This window comes from Bos taurus, chromosome 1 (genome assembly GCF_002263795.3).
Source record: "Bos taurus isolate L1 Dominette 01449 registration number 42190680 breed Hereford chromosome 1, ARS-UCD2.0, whole genome shotgun sequence".
Taxonomy (NCBI): domain Eukaryota; kingdom Metazoa; phylum Chordata; class Mammalia; order Artiodactyla; family Bovidae; genus Bos; species Bos taurus.
In genome coordinates, this window is record NC_037328.1 from 67,444,856 (window position 1) to 67,467,219 (window position 22,364).

General features: G+C 50.8%; 1 protein-coding gene across 1 annotated transcript in view; it reads left to right on the plus strand.

Annotated features, from left to right (window-relative positions):
* The window catches only part of PDIA5 (protein disulfide isomerase family A member 5), a 92,765-nt gene that overhangs the window by 33,390 nt on the left and 37,011 nt on the right, over positions 1 to 22,364 (plus strand). Inside the window, exons 6-10 of the mRNA NM_001046091.2 lie at positions 3,204 to 3,296; positions 6,259 to 6,319; positions 11,734 to 11,801; positions 18,678 to 18,769; positions 18,860 to 18,931. Coding sequence (NP_001039556.1) covers positions 3,204 to 3,296; positions 6,259 to 6,319; positions 11,734 to 11,801; positions 18,678 to 18,769; positions 18,860 to 18,931 — 386 coding nt within the window. The remainder of the gene's footprint in view (positions 1 to 3,203; positions 3,297 to 6,258; positions 6,320 to 11,733; positions 11,802 to 18,677; positions 18,770 to 18,859; positions 18,932 to 22,364) is intronic.

Sequence of the window (22,364 nt, forward strand, 5' to 3'; positions counted from 1 at the left end):
ACCAGAGGGGTTGGCCCGCTGCTTGGTAGACAGTTTATGACTCTTTCAGTGAGAGAGACATCTGACATCACTCTGTCCAGTGAGACATCTGACATCATGCCCTCCTCTGCAGAGGCCAGAGTCTCCCTTCAACTGTCCAGAGCCCTCCTTCACCTCTGCAGTCATGTCCCTGGGGGCTGCCCATAGGCCTGAGGGGGCCAGTGGTGCCCAGGTTAGCACAGCATGCAGGACCCGGGCAGGGCAGCAGCTGGGTCCAGATGAGATGCCCACGTCACTGAGCCATTCTCGGCTACAAATCCGATTCAAAAAGAGATAGAAAAGCGTCAGTGAAAATAAGGATGGAGATTCTCTGCCCTGCAGGTGTTATCCTGTATACCCTGGCAGCTCTCCGGGCCCCGAGTCCTTCCACTGCCCTTGGTTCTCCTCCTTCGTGTTCCCTTCCTCAGATCATTCTTCTCCTGCTCTGGTCCAGGCGGCAGCCCCTGCCCTGGCTAGGGCCATGTGTTCCTTCTGTCGCGGCATATGTTGAACCCACCCTCTCTGATTCTCCTGCTTAGACTGCATTAGACCCTGGGCTCCTCTCTCTTTCCATCTGTTTCCTTCCATTCTTTTCTGTCTGTCCATCTGTTTGTGTGGCTGTCCATGCCCTTCTCCCTCTGCCTCTCTCCCCCTACCTCCTTGGTCATTTCTTGTTTATCCATTAAATCTTGTTTTTTTTTAAGTTGCCGCAGCTTTTACTTAATACAGACTCAGCCTGATTACTCATCATCTTAACACCCACTTAGACACTTAGAGATAATTCTACCAACTAGAGTTGCTTAACCCCTTTTATTCTGTGTTAAGATGTCAGCTGAAGTGGTAACACATGCGCCTCAGATGTGGAAGCTGGGTGGTGTGGGGGCATTGCTGATAGAGGCGGCGGGGCTTTTTGTTTTGTGTCTGGAGGTTGTGTTCAGTGTATATTTAGCTGGCCCTCTGAGGAGTCCGTCCGGGGCTTGAGGAGCAGGGAATAGCAGCTTCTCAGAACTACAGTGGCAGGAGAGACACCCAGGTAGGTGGTCTGGACCTGCCTGGGTCGGGGAGTCTGAGTCCTGGCTTCTGTCCACCTTCTCACAAAGACCAGGTGTATGGGATCTGCTCACTCCCATCCTGCCTGTGATCTTGGCATCAAGGAGCTGGAGAAGTGGCTGAGCATGGTACAGGGTCAGGGTCATAGGTGGGGACAGGGCATCCTTGGTCCCAGGGTCCCTGAAGCCCATGGGACCATCAAGGACTGGGGAGGAGTCCCTGGGGTTCTCTAGGGTAGGGGGGTGTGATGGTGGAGCTCCCCATGGCTGCCCGACAGCTCCAGGTTCTCAGGGGGAGCAGCCGTGAGCAAAGCCCTCCCTGGTCTCGGGTCCGTTTTCCCTTCAGGGTTTCTCCTGAGCTTCTATCTCTGGGAAGATGGAGGAGTCCCCCGGCAGGGTGGGTGCACAGTCTGGCTGTTGTTGCTGTACCCTTGTTCAGAAGGGGCCTTGATGCCGAGGCAGGGGTGGGGTGCTAGTACTTTAACTCGGCTGGTGCTGGCACAGGCCAAGAGTGCCACCCCCCCACCCCCCCAGGGCAGTAGTTCCTACCTACTTTGAGTTCCTATGCTACTGAGAATCTCCTGGAAGCTGTGGACCTTATCCCTAGACACTGTGCATACATACATCGGAAGGAGTGTTTTCCCATGAGTCTCGGGCTGCACAGACTGTTGAGGTCCACGGTGCACCCTAAGTTGATAGCATCTGCACCAGGCTTTCTGGAACAGCAGGTGGGTGGGCTCCCATAAGCATCTTAATCACATGGCTCGTGGGCGTGCCCTGTGGCTGTGGGTGAGTGGGGCTTTCAGGGCAGCGCTGCTGGCCTCACTTTGGCTGTTGTCATCACAGTGAAGCTTTGACAAGGTGCTGAGAGAAGGCTGATCCGCCTCTGCCTGGTAGGAATAGCCGTCTTCTCTTGCCAGCAGGCATTTCATAGCTCTGTTTGGACAGACAGGGACCACTATCTGAATGAAATTCTGCGAAGTCCTGGCTGACTCCCACTCTCCCACAGAGCTCTTTCCAAAAAGGAATTTCTAAGAAATAGCAAGCCTCCCAGGTCGTCTGTGTGTGACCGGTGGGGGGCTGGATGCACAGCCTCACTCAGGGGTTTTTCCGTCCTCACCACAGACCTCCCTCCCTTCCCAGCACACACGTGGCACACCTAGCTCATCATCTGCTCACAGGAGCGTGCTCAAAGCGGGTAGATGTAATGGAATCTTGCATCCAGTTGCAGAACACTGAGGGCTTGTCTGATGACAAGGAGGCCACCTCTCCAGGGTTGGAGGGAGGCTCAGCTGGTTTTTGGTACCTGGTTGGCTCTCAGAGGCTTTGAGCGGCATTTCTCAGATGACTGTTTGAAAGTGAAGGGAATGCAGCTTCCGTCGTGTGGCTGGTGGGGAGGGGAGCAAAGGGACGTGTCCACCCCCCACCCCCCCACATTCCTGCTCCATGTGTGTCCTGCCCAAGGGGAGCAGAGAGCTGAATCAGTTGTCCACAAGACAAAGGCTAGTTAAGCCCTTTATCCTGAAGGTCTTGGTCCGTCTAGAAAAGTGTCTAAGGAGAGAAGTCCAGCAACCAGGGGGCCACAGTTATGAGCACCCTGCCTTGGGGGGCTTCCCACTTGCGTCCCAGAGAGGGTGATGAGGATTTAATGCACTCCCAAACCAGTTTAGATCATGAAATACCAAGCAGGTTACAAGCAGGTGTGATTAACTTGCTTATGCCATTGACAGTTTTAATGGCTGTGTGAATGTGTAAGTATCTTACATCGCACGTGACTGGAGACCTTTATTCAAACTGGTCAGGGAGACTTTTTGGAAGAGATGAGATTTATTAGAAGCATGTGCCTCTGTTTTGAATAAGCCAACTAGTTGTCTCGAACTTTCTCTCTTGTCCCTGAAGAAGCATCGTAGGTGTCAGTGGACCAGAGTTAGTGTCATGTGGGATGCATTTTTAGGGTGCTTAGCAGTGCTGCCAGTGGGTGATGGCATGGCACACCTCAGTCGTTTGCCCATAGGCTGTGTGCCTCCGGTTTCAGGCACTGTAGTCTCCAGGTAGGGGATGGGACAGGTTTCTGATCCCCTTACCTCCTTTTTTCCTGGCTAAAATGAGTTTTCCCTTCTCTCTCCTTTTCCTCAGTCCATAGTGGCCTTTCTGAAGGATCCAAAAGGGCCCCCATTGTGGGAGGAAGATCCTGGAGCCAAAGATGTTGTCCACATTGACAATGAAAAGGTATCTGATGGGCTTTGGACGCTTCCCCCCAACCAGGGTTCCCCAGGAGAGATGACTGAGGAACTGAGAAATAGGAATATTATGGGACCTCCAAGGGAGCCCTGGGCCAGGCCTTAACATTTGGTTTCCCTTCCAAGCTCCGAGATGGAAACAACAGGAGATCAGCTGCCTGGGACTTCTGTTCTCCACTGCCTTATGTAATGTATTTTAACATGTGTACATTTTCCTTATAGGGACATTTAAATGTTTCTTTCTCATTATGTAATGTGGTTGTTGCCTTTATGTTTTTTGGTATTATTTCTAAGGTGGATTTTGTGTTTGCCTTTTTTCTTGTTGTTTAAAAATATCTGAGAGGTTTGGGTTGGATTTTCAGAGACTTGAATCAGGTCTTTACAATTCTGGGACACTGTGTTAATTTTGAACAAGTTCAGTTTCTGGGTTTGGCTGGGGTTGGGGGTGGAAGGGTAGTTCTGAAGTACAGTCTGCATACAACCCTGAACCTCTTCCTTTCGAAGCCTGCCCCACATGACCTAAAGGTGCCTCTTTGTCCACGGGTGCCTGTGTTTTTATCATGTGCACACGTGACCTAAAGGTGCCTCTGTCCACGGGTGCCTGTGTTTTTATCATGTGCCCATGTATGCCTTACTTGGTTGACTGCGCCTTCCTATTGGGATGGGCAAGAACTTCTTTGTCACATTTCAAATGGCCTGTGCAGCAAGCAGTGCTTTTTTGTAGATGGAGGGAGAATGTTCGTTTTATCCTGAGAAGATAAAACGTACGTTTTATCTTCCTCTGACTCCCTTCCCTTTTCATTTAAAATCATTGACTCTTGATGCTTGTTACTAGCTCAGAAGAAAATGATGCCATTTATACTTTCTGGAGGAGGGATCATGTGTGATCATCATGAGATAACCAAGTGGGCCTTTCAGATGAAGGTGTTTTGAATTAAGGCGCTGGGCATCAACATTTTGGGGATAGAAAGTGCCAGTGTCATCAGCTGGAAAAAGAAGGAGGAGGGGAGGAGGGCCCAGTGTCTGAAGGTGGTGGCATCTGTATCCATAGCCATGAAAAGACAGACAGCCTAAACCGATGATTTCTCCTGGGTGGATTTTATCATAATACGTGTTTTTAAAGCCTCTCAGACAAACGATTGCCTGCTGCCTCCTTCCCCCAAAATGTTCATGTCCTGAAACTCCTAAAACTGCTCTTCTGTAACTAGAAATATTAAGCAGAGATATCTTTTCCATGCCTGTAGGCAGTCTTCTTCTTATACTGTGTACTATTTTCTCTCATGTAGAAATATTAACTGCTTTTGTGCTAATAAAATCCACACATAAAATAACTGAAGTTCCAAATTCAGGTTTGAATTGCCGACTTCTGTTTGTAAACTTAAGAGTTCCACGCTTATTTGAAGGTAATTAAGCATCTTTGGATGTAATAAGATATTTGTTACTGTTCAGGGTATGAAACCAAATTGCTGCAGGCTCAGGAAAACCTTTTCTTCTCAGATCTTTTTAACAATTTTAGCTCCGGGGATTCCAGAAGATCATTTTCAAAGCATCCTCCACTCCTAGTCAGGGTCAAAGATCTTGGTTACTGCTTCTGTTCAAATGGATGCCTCTACTCTCTATATACATAAATAAGAGTTAACATTATCAGAATTGATTATGTACTGTTTTAAATTCTCACAAAATATTTTAATCTTTTTTCTCTTACTGGAAAATTATAACTAATATACGTTCATTGTTGAAAATTTAGAAAATACAGCTTAAGCATAAAAGAAAAAAAAAAATTACCCCATCCCTGCCTATTGAGAGATACTCACTGCCAGTATTTTCTGTAGCCTTCAGGCTTTCAGTGTAACACACACAGAAACATTACATTTTATATGCTGTTTTGTCACTTGCTTTCCCCCATTACTTAATGTGACATGTGCATCTTATTGTGACATTAAATATTCCTCTCCATCATTTTTAATGATGCAGTGGTATTCCATTGTGCAGGATGTACCGTCATCTATTTACCTAATGCCTTGTTTTGGCCAGGAAGCCTGCATTTTGAAATTTCCTCTTATTTTCTTTATTATTCAAGAGAGAAAAACCTCTAATTTTCTTCCATGGAAACTGGTTAGAGGAGCTTATTTTAATCAAAATGTGCTCTGTCATGGTGCTACTCTGCAGTCCTTGATAGATTTGCTTTTTCCCGAACATCATTGACTGGTTGGAAGAAAAGTCTCCTGCCCTGCTTTGCACTGAAGTCTCTCCATTAGCATTGTTGTGACCATTTGTCTTTTTACATTTATTATATTCATTTAACAAATGATTATATATTGCCTGATAACAAGCCAGGCGCCGTTCTAAGGGTTTTACAAATACAAATGATCCACTTAGCCTGTAGCCTCCTGGGGATGGGTGCATCTCATCCTTATGCTCCTGTGTGCACCATGGTCTTCTGGGCCCTGGATGGTTGGTAGCATGACAGGACTGGGCTGGGGAAGGTTCATGGGGCTGGGTGAGCAGGGTTGTGTGACGAGCAGATCCCTGCCTGGCCAAGTTGGGCCTCCATGAAAACAAGCACCCACCGTAGCAGAGCCGTAGATCATAGAACAAGAGACAGCCTCGTGGGGCCCAGTCGGGTCCTTGCAGTGTTTTCATTGTTGGGTGGGAGCTGAAAGTAAGGCTGGTAACCTGGTCCCGACTACCTCGTCCCGCCAGGTGGCCTTGGGAAAGCCATTTGTCCCCTCGGGCCCTCAGTTTCCCCATCTGTAACGTGTGAGGTAGCTAGAATAGATGGTCTCTGAGGGCCTTTCAGCCCCTGACTTGCTAGGATCTGTACTGCACTGCATCCCCCAAGTCAGACCGTGGGATTTCAGAAGTGCTTGCCGCACTCGACCCGCAAGGGTCCCCAGGGTGTCACCCCTGTCCTGTGCTGTCTCTAACTTGTGATGTTCTGTGTGCCTCAGGACTTCCGTCGGCTCCTGAAGAAGGAAGAGAAGCCGATCCTGATGATGTTTTATGCTCCATGTGAGTGCCTTTCTCCTCTGCACTCAAGCTGGACAGTCAGACTCTGGGTGGGGCCGCTGTGGCTGTGAGGGGGATGGAACACTAGCCCCCGGCCTCCCTCTGGAGCACCTAGGCCTGCCTAGTTGCTGTGCTCACCCCGCCTCTCTGCCTGCACCTCTTTCATTTGTCTGTGCCTTTTCATCTGGCCCTGCCCCTCCATCCACACCAGTTTTTCTCTCGCTGGCATTGGCATCCTTCTGTCCCCTTCCCCCGGCATCTGCTCAAGGTGCCTCCGCCTTCCCTGCCCTCTGCCTCCTGTGGCCTGAAGCCCTTGGCTGGACGCTGTGCAGCCGGTGGAGCCGTGCCTCGGCCCTGGCGCGCTCTCTGTGGTTACCGCTGCTGACCATCCAGAGCCTGGCCAGCCTCGGGGCAGCCACACATCCAGCTGGGAGATCTGAGGGATCAGGACCAGGGAGAAAGGGGCCACTATTGGGGTCCAGTCTCTATATGAGGCTAAAGGTCGTGAGAACAGCAGAAGGATCACTGAGACAGTGAGCAGAGGACCTGGGTTCTAATTCCAACTGTGTCATCAATGAGCTAGGTGACCTTGGTCAAGTCCTCACCGCTCTGTGCCTCAGTTTCCATTTCTGAGAGGGCAGAAAGGGGCTGGATCCGAGCTGTGGCTTTCACACTTTTGACTGTATTTGTAGTATGAGTATATTTTACACAGCAGCCCTGTACACTGTAAGTATATAAACTATATATATAAGCTGCAAAGTTTCACTAAACTAGACTTACCCTTCCTTACTGCTTGCCATCCACTCTACCAGATGTGGAAGACCTGATATTTTCTTTTTTATTGTTTTTTTTATTGGTTTTTCCTACTGCTTCATAACCCTCTAATAAAGGGTCAGCAAATCATGGCCTGGGGACTGGCTGCCTTTTCTGTAGATTAATTTTTGTTGGAACGCAGCCACATCGCTTCATGCGGCTCTTCACAGCATGTTGTCTGTGGCTGCCTTCAAGCTGCAGCTGTGGAATGGAGCAGTTGTCCTCCAAGCCACAGATATGCCCCCATCTGGGCCACCTCTGAAGTCTGATTTGTCCCTACCCATGGATTGAAAAGCAAAGACCTAAAGGCCTGAGCAAGAGATGTGTGTGTGATGGGAGGTGGGTGTGTCCAGACATGTCTATGGCTTGAGTGGGTGTCACAGGGTTCTAGTTACTTTTTTTTTTTAACTACAACAGGAAGTGGGATATACATATTGTAGTGTGTGTGTGTATATATATTTGAAATTTGTTTAATTGGAAGATAATTACAATACTGTGGTGGTTTTTGCCATACATCAATATGAATCAGCCATAGGTATACATGTGTCCCCTCCATTCTGAACCCTCTCCCACCTCCCTCCCTACCCTATCTCCTGGATTGCTTGGTGACCCCTACCCGGCCCCCCACCTCACCCCAGGACTGTGCCTGCCTGTGGAAAGAGGCCCTGGAGTCCCACTTCCTGTTAGATCTGGCTCTGCCCAGGCGGTCTGCACTTTAACCCCTGATCTTTCTCTCTATTAACGTTCACTGGTTGGTGTCACCCCTTTTTGTTTCTCCTTGTGTGCATGCATGCTAAGTCGCTTCAGTCGTGTCCGACTCTGTGCGACCCCATAGACGGCAGCCCACCAGGCTCCCCCGTCCCTGGGATTCTCCAGGCAAGAACACTGGAGTGGGTTGCCATTTCCTTTTCCAATGGATGAAAGGGAAGTCGCTCAGTTGTGTCCGACTCTTAGCGACCCCATGGACTGCAGCCTACCAGGCTCCTCCATCCATGGATTTTCCAGGCAAGAGTACTGGAGTGAGGTGCTAAGTCGCTTTACTCATATCTAATTCTTTGCGACCCTATGGACTGTAGCCTGCCAGGCTCCTCTGTCCATGGGATTCTCCAGGCAAGAATACTGGAGTGGGTTGCCATTACCTACTCCAGGGGATCTTCCCGACCCAGGGATCAAACCCAGGTCTCTTAGGTCTCCTGCATTGACAGGCAGGTTCTTTACCACCAGCGCGACCTGGGAAGCCCTTTGTTTCTCCGTGCAAGTGAAAGTCGCTCAGTTGTGTCTGACTCCTTGCGACCCCATGGTCTGTCCATGGAATTCTCCAGGCTAGAATACTGGAGTGGATAGCCTTTCCCTTCTCCAGGGGATCTTAGGTCTCCCGCATTGTGGGCAGATTCTTTACCAGCTGAACCACAAAGGAAGCCCAAGAATACTGGAGTGGGTAGGCTATCCCTTCTCCAGCAGATCTTCCTGAACCAGGAATCGAACCAGGGTCTCCTGCATTGCAGGCAGATTCTTTACAAACTGAGCTATGAGGCCTGCCCAACTGTGAATTGCTTCAGGAATTATCCTGCTCGCACAGTTCCTGAAGATGGGCCTCCTTTGGGTCATCTTAGAACGCTTCCGCTCTCAACATATTGGCTAAATGAGACTAAAACAGTGAGGTCAGTATGCAGTCCATGTCATGAGGCAGATTCACGGTGCAACTGGGCAGGCTTCAGTGTAATGATCTAGGAGTCTCAGAGAGAGGTCCCCTGGCAGTGTGCACCTAAGTGCGTGTGCCGTCCCGTCCCCACCCCACAGCACCTCCCCAGGCTGGCGGGGTGACCATCCCCATCACAGGAGGCAGAGCTGTGAGCAGAATTATCTTCCTAGAGCAGAAAGCTAGGACAGAAGAAGCTAGGTTCCTTGTAGGTGTTACGGAATGATTAGTAGTGAGGAGGGAGGGAGGAAACTCGGAGCTGTTAACACTTGTGAGGGCCGGATTGGATGGCTTTCTGGGTCCCTGGTACCCCCAGATTCTGTGGGTACTGTTGTGCTCTTATACTGATCCTGTCAAGCCCTCGTGGCCTTATAATTCAGTTTATTCCTGGGAGTCGCTAGATCCCTCGCGGGGAGGTCCTTTAGGACTCTGTTCCTTTGATCATGACTAGGGTGAATGAACCCAGAGCCAGTGGGAACTTTTAGTTGTGACAAGAAATCTGGGTCCCCAGGACCTACTGAAGTTACTTAGTAAATGCTTGTTGACTGAACTGATGGGAAAATGAATGGGCTGGTGCTCTAAGCTTTGGGGTTTGAGAGTGGTCATTAGTCTTCTCTCTTTCCCTGCCTCCCAGTTATGTCAGCTGAAAGGTAAACTCAAATAAGGACCACCATACCTGCTCTATTTCTGGTAAAGTTCAAGTGGCAGCTGACCTGGCCCAGAGCTTCCTGTTACTCTTCCATTATCTCTCCCCTGCCAATAACCTCTTCACCTGGTGCTGCTGATTTCTACCCTGGGGACAGCTGGCTAACTTACCATTCATTTAGAGGTCATGGGGGATAATGTGATTTGAGGTCATAGGCAGAGCTGGGGGGGAGAGGCCACAGCTCTGAGGACAGGCAGTAAGTTCCGGACTGCAGAATGTGCCCTAGTGGGTGTCTGACTCCCCCATCTCATCAAGTCACTGGCTAAAGAGAGGGTGAAGGGCTCAAGTGTGCCCCCATCATCCTCCTTCCTGGGGAGTCAACTGACATCCCCGTTCCGGGTGGAAGTATCTCCCCACCATGAACTGAGAGGCGGGCTCTCGGGCCCTGTGTTGGTAGAGCCTCCCCTCCTGGCGCCGGTCCTGCCCCCGCCCCCAGGTGTTGGCTCTGCCCTCTGCCTTACAGATGGGGAAACTGAGGCTCAGACTGCTCTCACCACTAGCCCCGGGTCACCCAGCAGCAGTCCAGGAGAGATGCAGACCTGGGTCTCACCTTCCCCGGAGCCGAGCTCCTTCCTCTGCTGCGTGACCTCCCATCCCTACCACGTGCATCTGCCTGGTGGAGCTTGGACATCCCAGGGAGCTGGCACTGCCTCCTCGGTTTCCGTTCTTCTCCCTGAATCCCCACAGTGGGAACAAAGCCCCCTGACAGGTGTCACATGCCTCCCTTCCCAGTGCTGGTGGGGACCACGCTGGTGGTGGCAGCTGCTGGGGAGAGGGGCCGCTTGTCCTCTGCGGGCAGACACTAAGGGACCGTGCTGCAGGCTGACCTCGTTGCAGCTCCCATGTCTCCCTGAGTCTGAACTAATGGCATAAACTTGAGCCCAGATGTGTTGGCTTGTCTGTGTGTCTGTCTGTCTGCTGGGCAGGAACGTCACAGAGGGGCTGTGGGCATGTTGAGAGTTTCACATCAGAATATCCTGCACTGCGTCTTGTCTGGTAGATGCGGTGCTGGGGAGTTTCGAGCGGTCCCCGGAGAGATCTGAGCTGTTCACGGTCTCCACTGTTTGTATCTGGCGATGAGGGGGTGAGTGCTCCTCTCTGAGCCGTGTTGCTCTGCCCACGGCCTGCTGAGGCCTTAGCTAAACGTAGATCAGAGCTTGTCAGCCTGCTGCTGCGTGGCCCTGTCCCCACTGTGCCATGTGGAGCTGACGTCCAGACTGACGTGGGCTTCCAGGCAGCTTTGGTGTCTGTGGCCTTCAGAAGCATCTCAGAGTCTGTTTTGCAGCAGAGCAGCTGTCGGGAAGAGTAACGGCCTTGTGTGTCAGAATTCCTCCTGTCTGAGGAAACGGGCTCATGTTCTGTGGGGTCAGTGCCTGTGTGTGGCTTGTTCTCACTGAAGGGATGGGGCAGGTTTAAATCAGAGTCTCTCTGAGGTAGTACTGGGTGTCGGGGACCTTGAGTCCCCCAGGTTGGGGGCTTCACCACCCAGGAGAGGAGTGTGACCGTAGTGGACCAGAGAGGGTAGAGCCAGAGACATCACAGAGAATGAACGGCAGTGTCAGTGCTGGAAGGGGCCTGAGGCCATCTGGTCCAAGCCCCCTCATTTGCCGGGAGGGGCAGTAGAGAGAGGAGGTGACCTGTCAGGGTCATCGGGCAGGTCAACGGAAGATAAGAATGGAGTGTCAGATCCTGGCCAGCGCTCGGCTGCCTCCTGTCATGGCGTGATTATCTGTTAATGAAGGAAAAGAGGCAAGAAATCCCCAAAGCCACTGTATGTGTGGTTGTACGTTTTCCCTCCTAATAGCATTTGCTCCAGGTTCATCTGCAGCCCCTGGCTGGGCAGCGAGGGGAGGCTTTCAGCTGTGCATGAAGCGGGTGCTCCCCTGGCTCTCTGGATTCCTGTTGAACTCTTAACCCGCTCTCAGTTACTCAGTGCTTTGCTCTTCCCCAGCCGCGTCAGGTTTGACAGTCCCGCACCTGTTGAGGGACTGCTGGGCTGGGTCCTGTTTCACGCCGTGGAGTTGGTCTGCTCTCGGGGACTGGGGCTTTTGCCTCTGAGGCTGTGTGTTCCCAGAGCCTGGGCGGTCCTGGCTTCTGGAAGTGGGATAAATGCTTGTTGGTAGAGGTGGGCCTGAAGGGAGAGAGGGCTGAGCACGGGGCCCATTGTAACCATTTCATTTCTCTCCTGCTGGTGACCAGGGTGCAGCGTGTGCAAGAGGATAATGCCACACTTCCAGAAGGCTGCAACCCAGCTGCGGGGCCAGTTCGTAAGTGAGGCACCAGGGGCCAGGCAGGGCTGGCTGCCGGCTCTCGACTTCTCCCTCTCACTTGGGGAGGTGGCAGGGGGAGGGGAGAGGGCACACTTTAAAATCATGAGAAGGACTTATTATGGCTGCCCCTGGCATGTGGTTCAGAGACCTATCCTCAGTGGATGTTGAAGACTCCTCCCCAGATTTCTGGGACCAGGAGAATTTGGGGCCCTTCGAAGGCCAGTGATGAAATAGCCAGGACGGTAGCAGGAAGCCCTGTGGTGTGCAGAGACCAGGGGCTGACTGTAGACCATCAGGGTCTACAATGCTGGGGGCTGGGCTCCAAGGCAGGCTGAGGCTCCGGATGCTGGGCAGCCTAGTGGCAAAGAAAGAGGGCACAGTGACCCTGGTGGTGGGCCCAGAGCACACGCGGGCCCACGAGGCAGCCTCCTGCCCAGGCATGTAGGGCTCTATGGTTCCAGAGGGACCAGGAGGGACATCGTCTATGGTGCAGGAGGGATGTCGGGACCTCAATGGAGCAAGGTGGTGGAGAGCTGGAGACCCAAACACACCAGTTCTCTGAAGAAGTGTGCAGGGGGGAGTGGACAGGAGACAAGGTCACCTCAGGGTCACCCACCTTTGGGAGATGGGAAGGCGAGCCACAGAGAAAACGAGGAAACTTCAGAGAAGTAGGAGCGACCAGGATGGTCAGTGAGGAAGGAGGGCAGGCCAGGGTGGCCAGACCTCATCCAGGTCTGAGCATCAGTCACTGACCCTGCTCGTCTCTGTGTTTCTCCCGCTGCCTTGCCAGTCTTATCTCTTCTGTGCCATAGGTCTGTCCATTTTTGCACTTACCCCCAGCCACAGAGGTTTTGAGGTTTTTGTTTGGTTAGTTTTGGGTGTTTTGCCTTTTTTTTTTTTTTTTTGCTTTTTGGTGGCAACAGAAAAATAACTGCTGACTCCTCTGGGAGCATGGAAAAGTCCATATGCCTTTCCTGAAAGGTAGTCGGGAGGTGCCATCTCAGTGGGGTAGGTCAGAGTGCTGCTACAGGACTTCTGAGATCTTAAAACTCATCCTGATCTTTATGGATCAAATTGGTGATTAGTTCAGAGTCAATTAAAAAAGTTTAACTGGCGGCCTCTGCTAGCCAGCCCCAGGATTGGGTTGCAAAGAGCCACGTGCTTTCTCTTCTGACCTCATTTCTTGGGTGACACCAGGGTCCTGCTTGTTCCTCACTAATGAATTTTTAGCAAGCTGCCTGGAGACGTTTGGCCCTGCAGCACATACATCACTCTGGGGAAGTTTCACTGCACATTCTGGGGCCTCAATACATACCATATTTTAAGATGATTTTGCCTGAAGGAAAGACATAATTACCTACAAGTTCTCACCTGCATAGGCTCCCCTTGTGGCTCAAATGATAAAGAATCTGCCTGCAATGCCGGAGACCTGGGTTCAATCCCTGATCAGGAAGATCCCCTGGAGGAGGGCATGGCAACCCACTCCAGTATTCTTGCCTGGAGACTCATGGACAGAGGAGCCTGGTGGGCTACAGTCCATGGGGTCGCAAAGAGTCAGACACAACTAAGCGACTTTCACTTTCTCACCCACATATCCTTAGACAACCACTCAGCTCACCCTCCAAACTCTGGTCCAGCCCCAGTCAGATCACAAATTAGCTGGCCAATCCCATCAAAGCAGGTAAGGTCTTGGTGCCAATTTCTAGCACCTACTAGAAGATTCTAGCTAATGCTGCATCTACCTGCCAAAAGCATTTTTCCAGGCCCCTCCCATGGTCCCCCAGAGCCTGTCCCTGCCTTGCATGGTCCTGTCTGCTCATCTTTGCTTATGTTCTGAATCACTGTATCCACAGTTGATGCTAATTATGAGAAGGTTTTCTAACTGAGAGATGAGTTTCTTGAGCATTTCTTCAGTACAGAGTATGGGCCAAGCACAGAGTAGGAGCCCAACACCCCTAATGAATCAAAGAATGGGCATGTGGCTTACCACCCCTGAGTACATTTTGTTAAGCTGTGTGTTTACATTAAAAGTGACATTCTCCTTTTTAAAGGAAGTCAGAGCATCAGTTCCTAGGGACAGAGGCAAAGTAGGAAGGATGTTTGTGGAACAAGGGCCTTCTTTTCTGGCCCTGAGTTCACACTAGGTTCATACAAGGCTCTACAACGTTTGCCCTGAAGATTACTTGTTAAGGGTTCAGTTCAGTTCAGTCGCTCAGTCGTGTCCGACTCTTTGCGACCGCATGAATCAAACGCCAGGCCTCCCCCCCATCACCAACTCCCGGAGTTTACTCAGACTCACGTCCATCGAGTCGGTGATACCTGCTTCCAAAAAAGGAAAGAAAGAAAGAAAAAACAAAACAAAACAGTGCTCGCTGCTCCTGTTTGGGCCCAGGTCAGAGGGTCTGGCCGACTGACCCCAGCTTTGGCCAGGTGTTAGTTGCCTCTGTGTTACGTGAACTCATCCATTTCTTTGCTTCTGAATTTTCTTACTTGGGGCTTGTTTTGTTCTTCTTTCCCTTTGGTTTCTTAGGAAAGTATCTTTTGAAAAGTTTTCACCTTTCCTAGCTCCATGAGGGGAAGGGTCCTCGCCACTATGAACATCACCTACTTCAGGAGGTCCTTCGAGGCCAGGGCTCATGGTTGCAGCCGTAGCCTCCGAAGAACAGGGCAGCCAGAGGGGTGGATTCCTTTTTGACCTCGAACCTGGGGCAGAGATGGACTGCTTGTTCCCTGAAATCGAAAGCTCACCCCCTCCACACTGCTGAAATCCACTGGTTAGCACCTCCTATCTTCTCTTTGTCTCTGTCATCTTTGAGCCCTCTTTGGCTGGCCCTGTGTGTGGCAGGGGCTAGAAACCTTCCTCCTTGACAGATTTCTTGGGAGGCATCCAATCTGATGATGTCATTAAGGTGGAAGCCAGGCTGGGTCAGGGATGCACAGCCTTTGCCATTTTCCAAACTCAGATCCTCCTCCTTTTTTTTGCTGTCACTGAGTCATCGCATTTGTCCCATCTAGTCCCGCTGATTGACACCCTTAGCAGCCAGCACAGCTGCCAGAACGAGCCCATGCCTGCCCACCTCCTCTTCCCAGCCTTGCCAGTTATCCACGTCCACACCAAGTCTTTTGTTAACCTTGGCCATGATGGGCCATCTGGGTGTAAATGGTGAAATGGGTTGGTCTTGGCAACAGGTTTGTGCAGAGCAGACTTTGCTGATGGCTGTTAATAACTGGCTGGGAGATCTTGGGGAAAGTAGCCCTGGAGGCTTCATTTCCCCATTCTTAAAATGGGGATGGATGATAACACCAGCCCTGCCTGCCTCACTGGGCTGTTGGAAGAGTGAATGGGCTGGTGCATGGGGACAGCTCTGTAACCTGCAGACACTTCACAGATACAGGTGATGGGCACCCCCCACCCCACTGCTCTGTGCTTGGTGTTCCTCACTGCATGGAGTGCTCCCAGGGTTCTGCTTTCCACTCTCTCTTCTTTCTTAGTAACACACTGGAATGAGGGCCTGACACTGTGCTCTCCTTGTCTTCTGCGGACTGTCCCTCAGTGGTTTTTGTCTGTGTCGGTAGCTCAATAAGAGGTAGCTCCGTGGAGACTGAGTCTCTAAGCTCGAAATATGTCAGACTGCTTGCTTGACATCTTGGTCTGGATTTCTCTCCCTGGGTCCCAGATGCAGGGAGTCTAAAATATTTACTAAAATTCAGTGTCTTTCCATCTGGCAGGTGGCCAGCTTCCCTCCATGCCTCCTCCTGAGCACCACAGGCTCCTCTGCCAGGCTGTCACCATCCATCTCCCCCTCAGTACATCCTCCATCCGAGAAGAGACCTGCCCACCAGCCTGGGTCAGACCCCACTCAACCCACCCAGCGTGGCTGCTGTGACTGCTCACTTATCTCCCTGGTCCCACAGCTTTCCCCTTACAACCCCCAGGAGCTCTCTGGCACCTCCTGAATAAAGTCCTGGTTTCTTAGACACTAAAGGCTGGTCCACAGCCTGAGCGAACCTGCCCACCTTCTCTCACTGCCTTCTCTTGTGTCCTGCAATTAAACCAACATGGTCCCCAGTTCTTGAGCTGCATCTTGGTTTGTCTTACCTCTGTTTTCTCTTTCTGGACTGTCTGTGGAAATCTTACCCTCCGTGACTACTCGCTCACATGCTCCTGTTTTGTGGAGTTTCTATGATTCTTCTGTGATTGTCCCCACAACCACGGGATGTGGGCTGGACAGGAGGAAGGCCATGTTGTGCCAGCTGACCGACCCGCAGCACACACGGTTCCGTGTCAGGCAGCCCTCACTTCTCTGTAGGCTGAGGTCAGTTCTGCCTCATTTGGAATCACAAACTCTAAAAAGTGCTTGTCAGTAGTTGTTCAAAAAATAATCACCTTGTTAACTAATAAATGCCCCCAAAGTAGTCAAAACTACTGCAAAAACCCAGAGAATTAAGACTTCATCACAAGCAAAGGTGGTTGACAAAGGCCACCTTCTGGGTGGGATTTGCTTTGCCTTAAGAGATGGATGCGTCTTCTGTGGTGGCCAAGAGAGGGGGTGTGGGCAACCTGAGCACAGGGCTAGAGGACTCAGGAGTCGGGGCCAGGAAAGCACAGTCTGGGCTCTGGGGATGTGAGCGGATTTGCAGAGCTTCTTAGTGGTATTCATATTAGTGGTGACAGCTAACAGATTCTGAGTGCTGTGGATACTTTGCTCGCACTGTCCCATTTAGTCTTCACAGAAGCCAGAAGACGGAGCTGCAGATGAGGAAACTGAGGTGCGCGAGGCAACTGTGACTTGCTCAAGGAGAACATCTGCTGAGAGGGGAGTTAGGCTTTAGCCCCAGCATCCTGACCCCCGAGCCCACACTGTGGTACATTTCCATCTTCAAGGTGCCCTAGACGGCGAAGAGTCCAGCTGCCTCCCTGTGCAGAGCTCTCAGACTGTGTCATTCCTGGGAGAATAAAAAATCTAGAGTCTAGCAAATGTACAATTAAGGGTTTTGTAGGAAAGAGGAATTAAAAAATGAGATAGGGACCATATGATCTTTGAGTGTGGAGTCAGACATTGGCCTCCATTCAGTGGAATTGAAGGGTTTTGTGCAGGGAAGTGATGTAATGAAAGAGGAGGATGTGGAAGATTAATCTTGTGAATGTGCACTGACAATGAGGAGATCAATTAAACATAAAAAAAGAACTTTAAAGTAGACAGTTATTACTGGAACTGGCTGCTGAATCAGTCTAGGGAAATGAGCAGAAGGGCTTTTAGAGGGTTCCAGAGCTTCTAAGTAAATCTATCTCAGGTTTATTTTCCCTGTATTCCTTGTAGCACCCCAAAATGGGATGGGAGGAAAAAAATCAGATTAGCAAGGATTTATTGTGCGTCTGCTTTATGTCAGAAACTGTGCTGGGTATTTAAAATGGTTGGTATGTTTAGCTGCCTTGTGGGATGGAGCTGCCAGAGGCCCAGGTGATTCCCACCACTGAGAATTTGGTAGGAAATAATGAATTTGAGCAGCAGTTTCGTGCTAAGTTTCTCAGTTGTGTTCAGCTCTTTGTGGCCCCATGTGACCTGTGAAGCTCCTCTGTTCATGGGATTCTCTAGGCAAGAATAGTGGAGTGGGTAGCCACTTCCTTCTCCAGGGGTCTTCCTGATCCAGGGATTGAACCCAGGTGTCTGGTGTTGCAGGTGATTCTTTACTATCTGAGCCACCAGGGAAGCCCTCTGACTTGGGTCATCTCCTTCAGTTCTCTTAAGAACCCTATGATCTTCTCCTGAACCACATCTTCCAAACAAGGAACCTCAGGGAGGGTGACTTGCCCAAGGTCACACGACTGCCAAGTGGAAGCAGTCTTCTGAGTCAAGTTCACTGTCCACTGAGACTGCTCTTCCTCGTGTTCTCTCCATATGCCTCCTTATGTATTGTTCAGCAAAATTCCACTTCCTGGTTTCTCCTCTCTGCTTCTCTAACCACTCCTGGCTCTTTTGAACTTCTTCCCTCCCCTCTATGCTTTGTGGGAGTCTTCCTGCATCTGGTTGTGCTGTGTTCTCTTGTGATGACAGAGCCAAAGTCCTCTTTCCAGGCACCTGATCTGCCCTACAGGAAAAAGTTGCTGCTTTGGGAAAAGAGTTCCTGGGGACTCATTCTGGGTTGCTCTTAGCGTACAATCTTGTTGTCGGTAACACAGCTACTGAAGTTCCTTATCCATTCAGGGGTGTTGGCATATGTGGACCCCAGGACCCAGAGTATGTTCAGACTTCAGAGATGATGGTCAGGTCAGGCCATAGGTGATTGTCACCCGCAGGTCACCTAACAGGGTCTGAAGGGAGCAGAGTCAGGCAGGTGGGTCGTCCTGAGAACTACACACCCTCTGGCCACATGAGCTGTGTAATCTGAGAATGTGGTACATAAAGCCAGGCTGGACAGACTGAGGTGTCCAGGAAGGTGTCTGAGGACCCCGTGGAGTGACTGAGTGAAGAGTACACCCTTAGTTGACATGGGCAGAGAAAAGGCATAGTATGAACTTGGGAGGCAGTGGCCCTGCTCTCGGACCTGGTTGACCTTGGTAATGAGGCCAGGTTTCCTCTTTAGTCCTCAGAACTGTGTTTTGCTCTGGGATGATCTTCCCTGCAGGGCAGGCAGGAGGGAATGCCTGTCTGGGGGGCAACCCTCAGCCCAGATGCCTGTCTTTTCCAGAGAGCTCGGGCATTGTTCCTAGCTGGCTTGGAGGGCCTTGCTCCCCTCTGCACCACACGCATCAGTCTCTGAGGCTCAGTCCCCATCTGTTTCTGGTGGGACAGCTGAACGAGCAGTGTGTGGATGAAGTGAAGGGCGTCTGCGGGCAGAGAGTGGATGGGTCTGTTCTCCCTTTGCTCCCAGGTGCTGGCCGGGATGAATGTCTACCCCTCGGAATTTGAAAACATCAAGGAGGAGTACAGCGTGCGTGGCTACCCCACCATCTGCTATTTCGAGTAAGTCCCCTGCCTCCCTGTGGACGCTGCTCCCCCCACGATGGCGTCTGCCCCCTGGCTGAGCCCACGGTTTCTCCCCACGTTTCACAGGAAAGGACGGTTTCTGTTCCAGTATGACAGCTATGGGTCCACAGCTGAGGACATTGTGGAGTGGCTGAAGAAGTAAGTTGGCGTTTGCCTTGGTGGGGGTACCCAGAGGGAGGGGTATCTGCTGGGCCCCAGTATTTCCCTGGTCACAGGGCTCTGCCTGGTGGTTGGAAAGTGAATGAGGAAGGAAAGGACCATTTCTTGCTGCCCACACAGCTGATTGTGGGTAGCATCTAGGTGAGGGATCTGTGAGTGCAGGATGTGAAAGTTGGGAGAATTTCATGTGACTCACTGTGATGACTGCATTTCAGATAAGTTTTTTTTTTCCCCCCTTACTGTCTACCTGATGGATAGAAGCATTTCTCACCCAGGATGGCAGGTTTGAGAGAGGTTCCACTGCAGGTCTCTCTGAAAATAGAGTTGTCAGTCGAATGCTTATTTCAAACATAACACTTTGTATTAGGTGCTGTGAAGCTAAGAAGTGTCCTAATGCCTTATATTTGCAGACTGCTTTGCGGTTCACCGTGCATCCCTGCAGAGCGTTTCATAGCACCCTGTGATCCTGTTTGTAATGTGATTAGATCCTTACAACCCAAACCACCCCTGCCCCGCGCCCACCATGATAGATGTGTGACTTTTGTGTGATACTTGGACCCTGACCAGTGTGTTGGCTAGGGAGTCTGTCTCCCCCACCCCTTCTTCGTGGCTGGAGTTCTGACCACCCTGACACGCCCCAAGCACTCACCTGCTCTGGGCTCTGCAGTCATCGCCCATGTGTAGCTATTTGTGCACAGTCCTTGGAATAACAGCAGCGTTTTGGGGGCTCCACTTTGTGCCTGACTTTGTTCTAAGCACTTTATGTGGATTCTTAAGGAATCCTCAGAACAGATACTATTATCCTTATTTCATGATTTCATGAATGAGGTAACTAAGCAGAGTGATGGAGTGGCTCGTCCAAGCTCCTGACAGGCAGCAGGGCCAGGCTTGGCCCCGGGCAGCAGCTCCCCTGAGTTCTGGCTGGAGCCCCTCCTGTTTTACCCAGGTGCCAGCATGGTGGACATTTATTGGCATTATTACTGCACGGGCACAGGATTAAAGAATTAGTTATCCAAAGACATGGAGGTTGAAAATGTGTATTTTCAGAATGAGAAAGGAGGATAAATTTTGTACACACACACACACACACAAAAACCACCAGAATCCACAGAAAACAAACTGTTCGATTCTAAAGGCTGGAACTCTCAATCTTCTGTTCCATGGGTTCCCAGGGGCCCAGGAGATAAAACAGCACAGCCAAACCATGTTTGCATGTTGTCTTTTATTTCTTGGAAGCATTTTCACATCTCTGTCTCCATCTCTTACTTCAGTTCCAGCCCGTGCCCAGGAAGGCAGCTCCCCATTATTCTGTACTCATTGTCTTAACCTGGGCCTTCACACCCGTTTTCCTTTTCATTTGATAATAAGCATGTCCTCTCCTCCAGCCAGACATGTCTCGCTCTGCATTGGGAGAAGGTTTCAACAAATGGCAATCTCATTTGTCACCAGAGCATAAAGTCTGTCTGCTTCCCTCCCCCTTCTCTAACCTTTTCTGGTTTCAAAATGCACTCATATCTTCTTGGAAGGATAAGGTTTATTATTTATTTTTTTAGAAAGTGTTCAGAACTGCTTGCTCTCCTAGACCAGGGGAGCATGTCAGTGGAGGCTCTGAGACAGGTTATTTTCTACCCTCGGGAACCCACTGCTCTGTCCCCACCCCACACACAGCCCCAGCCTGGTTCCTCCACCTTGTCCTGGGCTGGCGTCTCCCCATTTCCCACCTCTTCTCTCCTTGCCCCCCATGGAAAGGAGATCTTGTTAGCAGCTTTTGGTTCACCCTGGGTGTGCAGTCTCCACACTGAGGTTGATGGGGTAACTCTGGGGAAGGGAAGGCAGCCTCTGGGTACCCCTGGGCAACAGCTTCTCCAAATGCAGGACCATAGGCCACTCTCCCAGCATGGTGGGGGCAGAGAGGCTCTTCCTGAGGGACCCCTCATGGACTGCCTCATCTCATGCCCCAACAAGATCTAGCAGTGCCATTGTGCTTCCAGTTAGCTAAATTTTTTTTTTCAAAGTCTTTTCTGATTTTAAGGTTATTCAGTGAGGTATGTTATTACCGGAAAACTCAAATATTTAGTTAAAGGGAAAAGTGGGCCCCTTATCCCACTACCCAAGAATAATGTGTTGTGGCATTTGGCATTTCCTTACAGATTCCCCCCAACAGATAGCCAGCTCTGTGTGTGTTTTTCCCTGGTACCAGGTGTTTTAAGTCTTTACCAGGTTTCCCCCACATCCTGGTTCGTGGGTCGCAGTGTTCCCACCTTTCCTGCTGCCCTGCACTTCTTCCCTGGGCCTCTCCATTGGCTGCTCATGGCTTACGGCAGCCAAATGCAGAAGGATGAGGAGGATGGTCCAGCCTTCCTAGTTCTCCAGATGACTCTCAGAAGCCCAGGAGAGAAGGGCCAAATGCTGCCGTGTGGCACGTGACTCTGGCGAGTGGGCAGAGCAGGGCAGGGCATCCCTGTGTCGGAGCGCCCCGGGGCTCTGGGGTGGTTGCAGTGATCCTGGCGGTTGTGCCGTCTTGTGCTCCCAGCAGCTGCATTTCTCATTCCGCTTTCTGCAGATTTCATGCTGCTGAGTTGGGCTTGGCAGGTAGAGTGTTCACAAGTGGCGATCAGTGTTGACCTGGCTATGCAGTTCTGCCTATGTATTTTTATACTAAGCAGAAGTGGATTGGAAACAAGCACAAAGTGTTCTTGACTTGTCCTGCTTTAAGTTGCCTCTTCTCTTCTCTGGCATGGGCGCCTCCCTCAGGCAAGGACCTGCTTTGTGTGCATTTTGCAGTCTTGGAGAGCCCGGGATTTAGGGTCACAGGATGGTAAGGGAATGGGAATGTCAGTGAACTGCCCCCAGCAGTTCCCTTTCAGTGTTGTTTTACCTCTAGGACAGGTGGAGTTACTGATGATGCTTGAACACCTTAGAGAACAGGGCCTCAGTGTTACTGAGTCCAAGCTCGCTCTGCTTGCCTCACGACAGGCCCACGATTCCGAGAGATGAGGTGTTGAGGCGAGGAGGAAACTTTAATCCGGGAGCCAACTGACCAAGAAGATGGCAGACTAGGGCTTCAAAATAACCATCTTGTCAGGGCCTGGTTGCCAGGTTCTTTTATGGATCAGAGATGAGGGGGAGGTGAGGAAATAAAGTAATAAGACTGTTCAGTCCTTGCAAATGTCCCCTAGAGTGGCAAGCCTCGGGCAGGGAGGGGAATGTGTTGGTTTCACTTCCTTACAGTCCTTCACAGGAGGCAGGCCATTATGTATGTTTATAATAACAAAAAAGGGTTAAAGTCACTGAAGCTGATCCTGTGTAAACTTAAAATTAACCTTTCGCGGTTACATCGACTCATTCTGAGGGCCCACTCTTGATTGAGTGATTCTTATGATTTAAGTTATGAGTGATGTCCAGGGACACC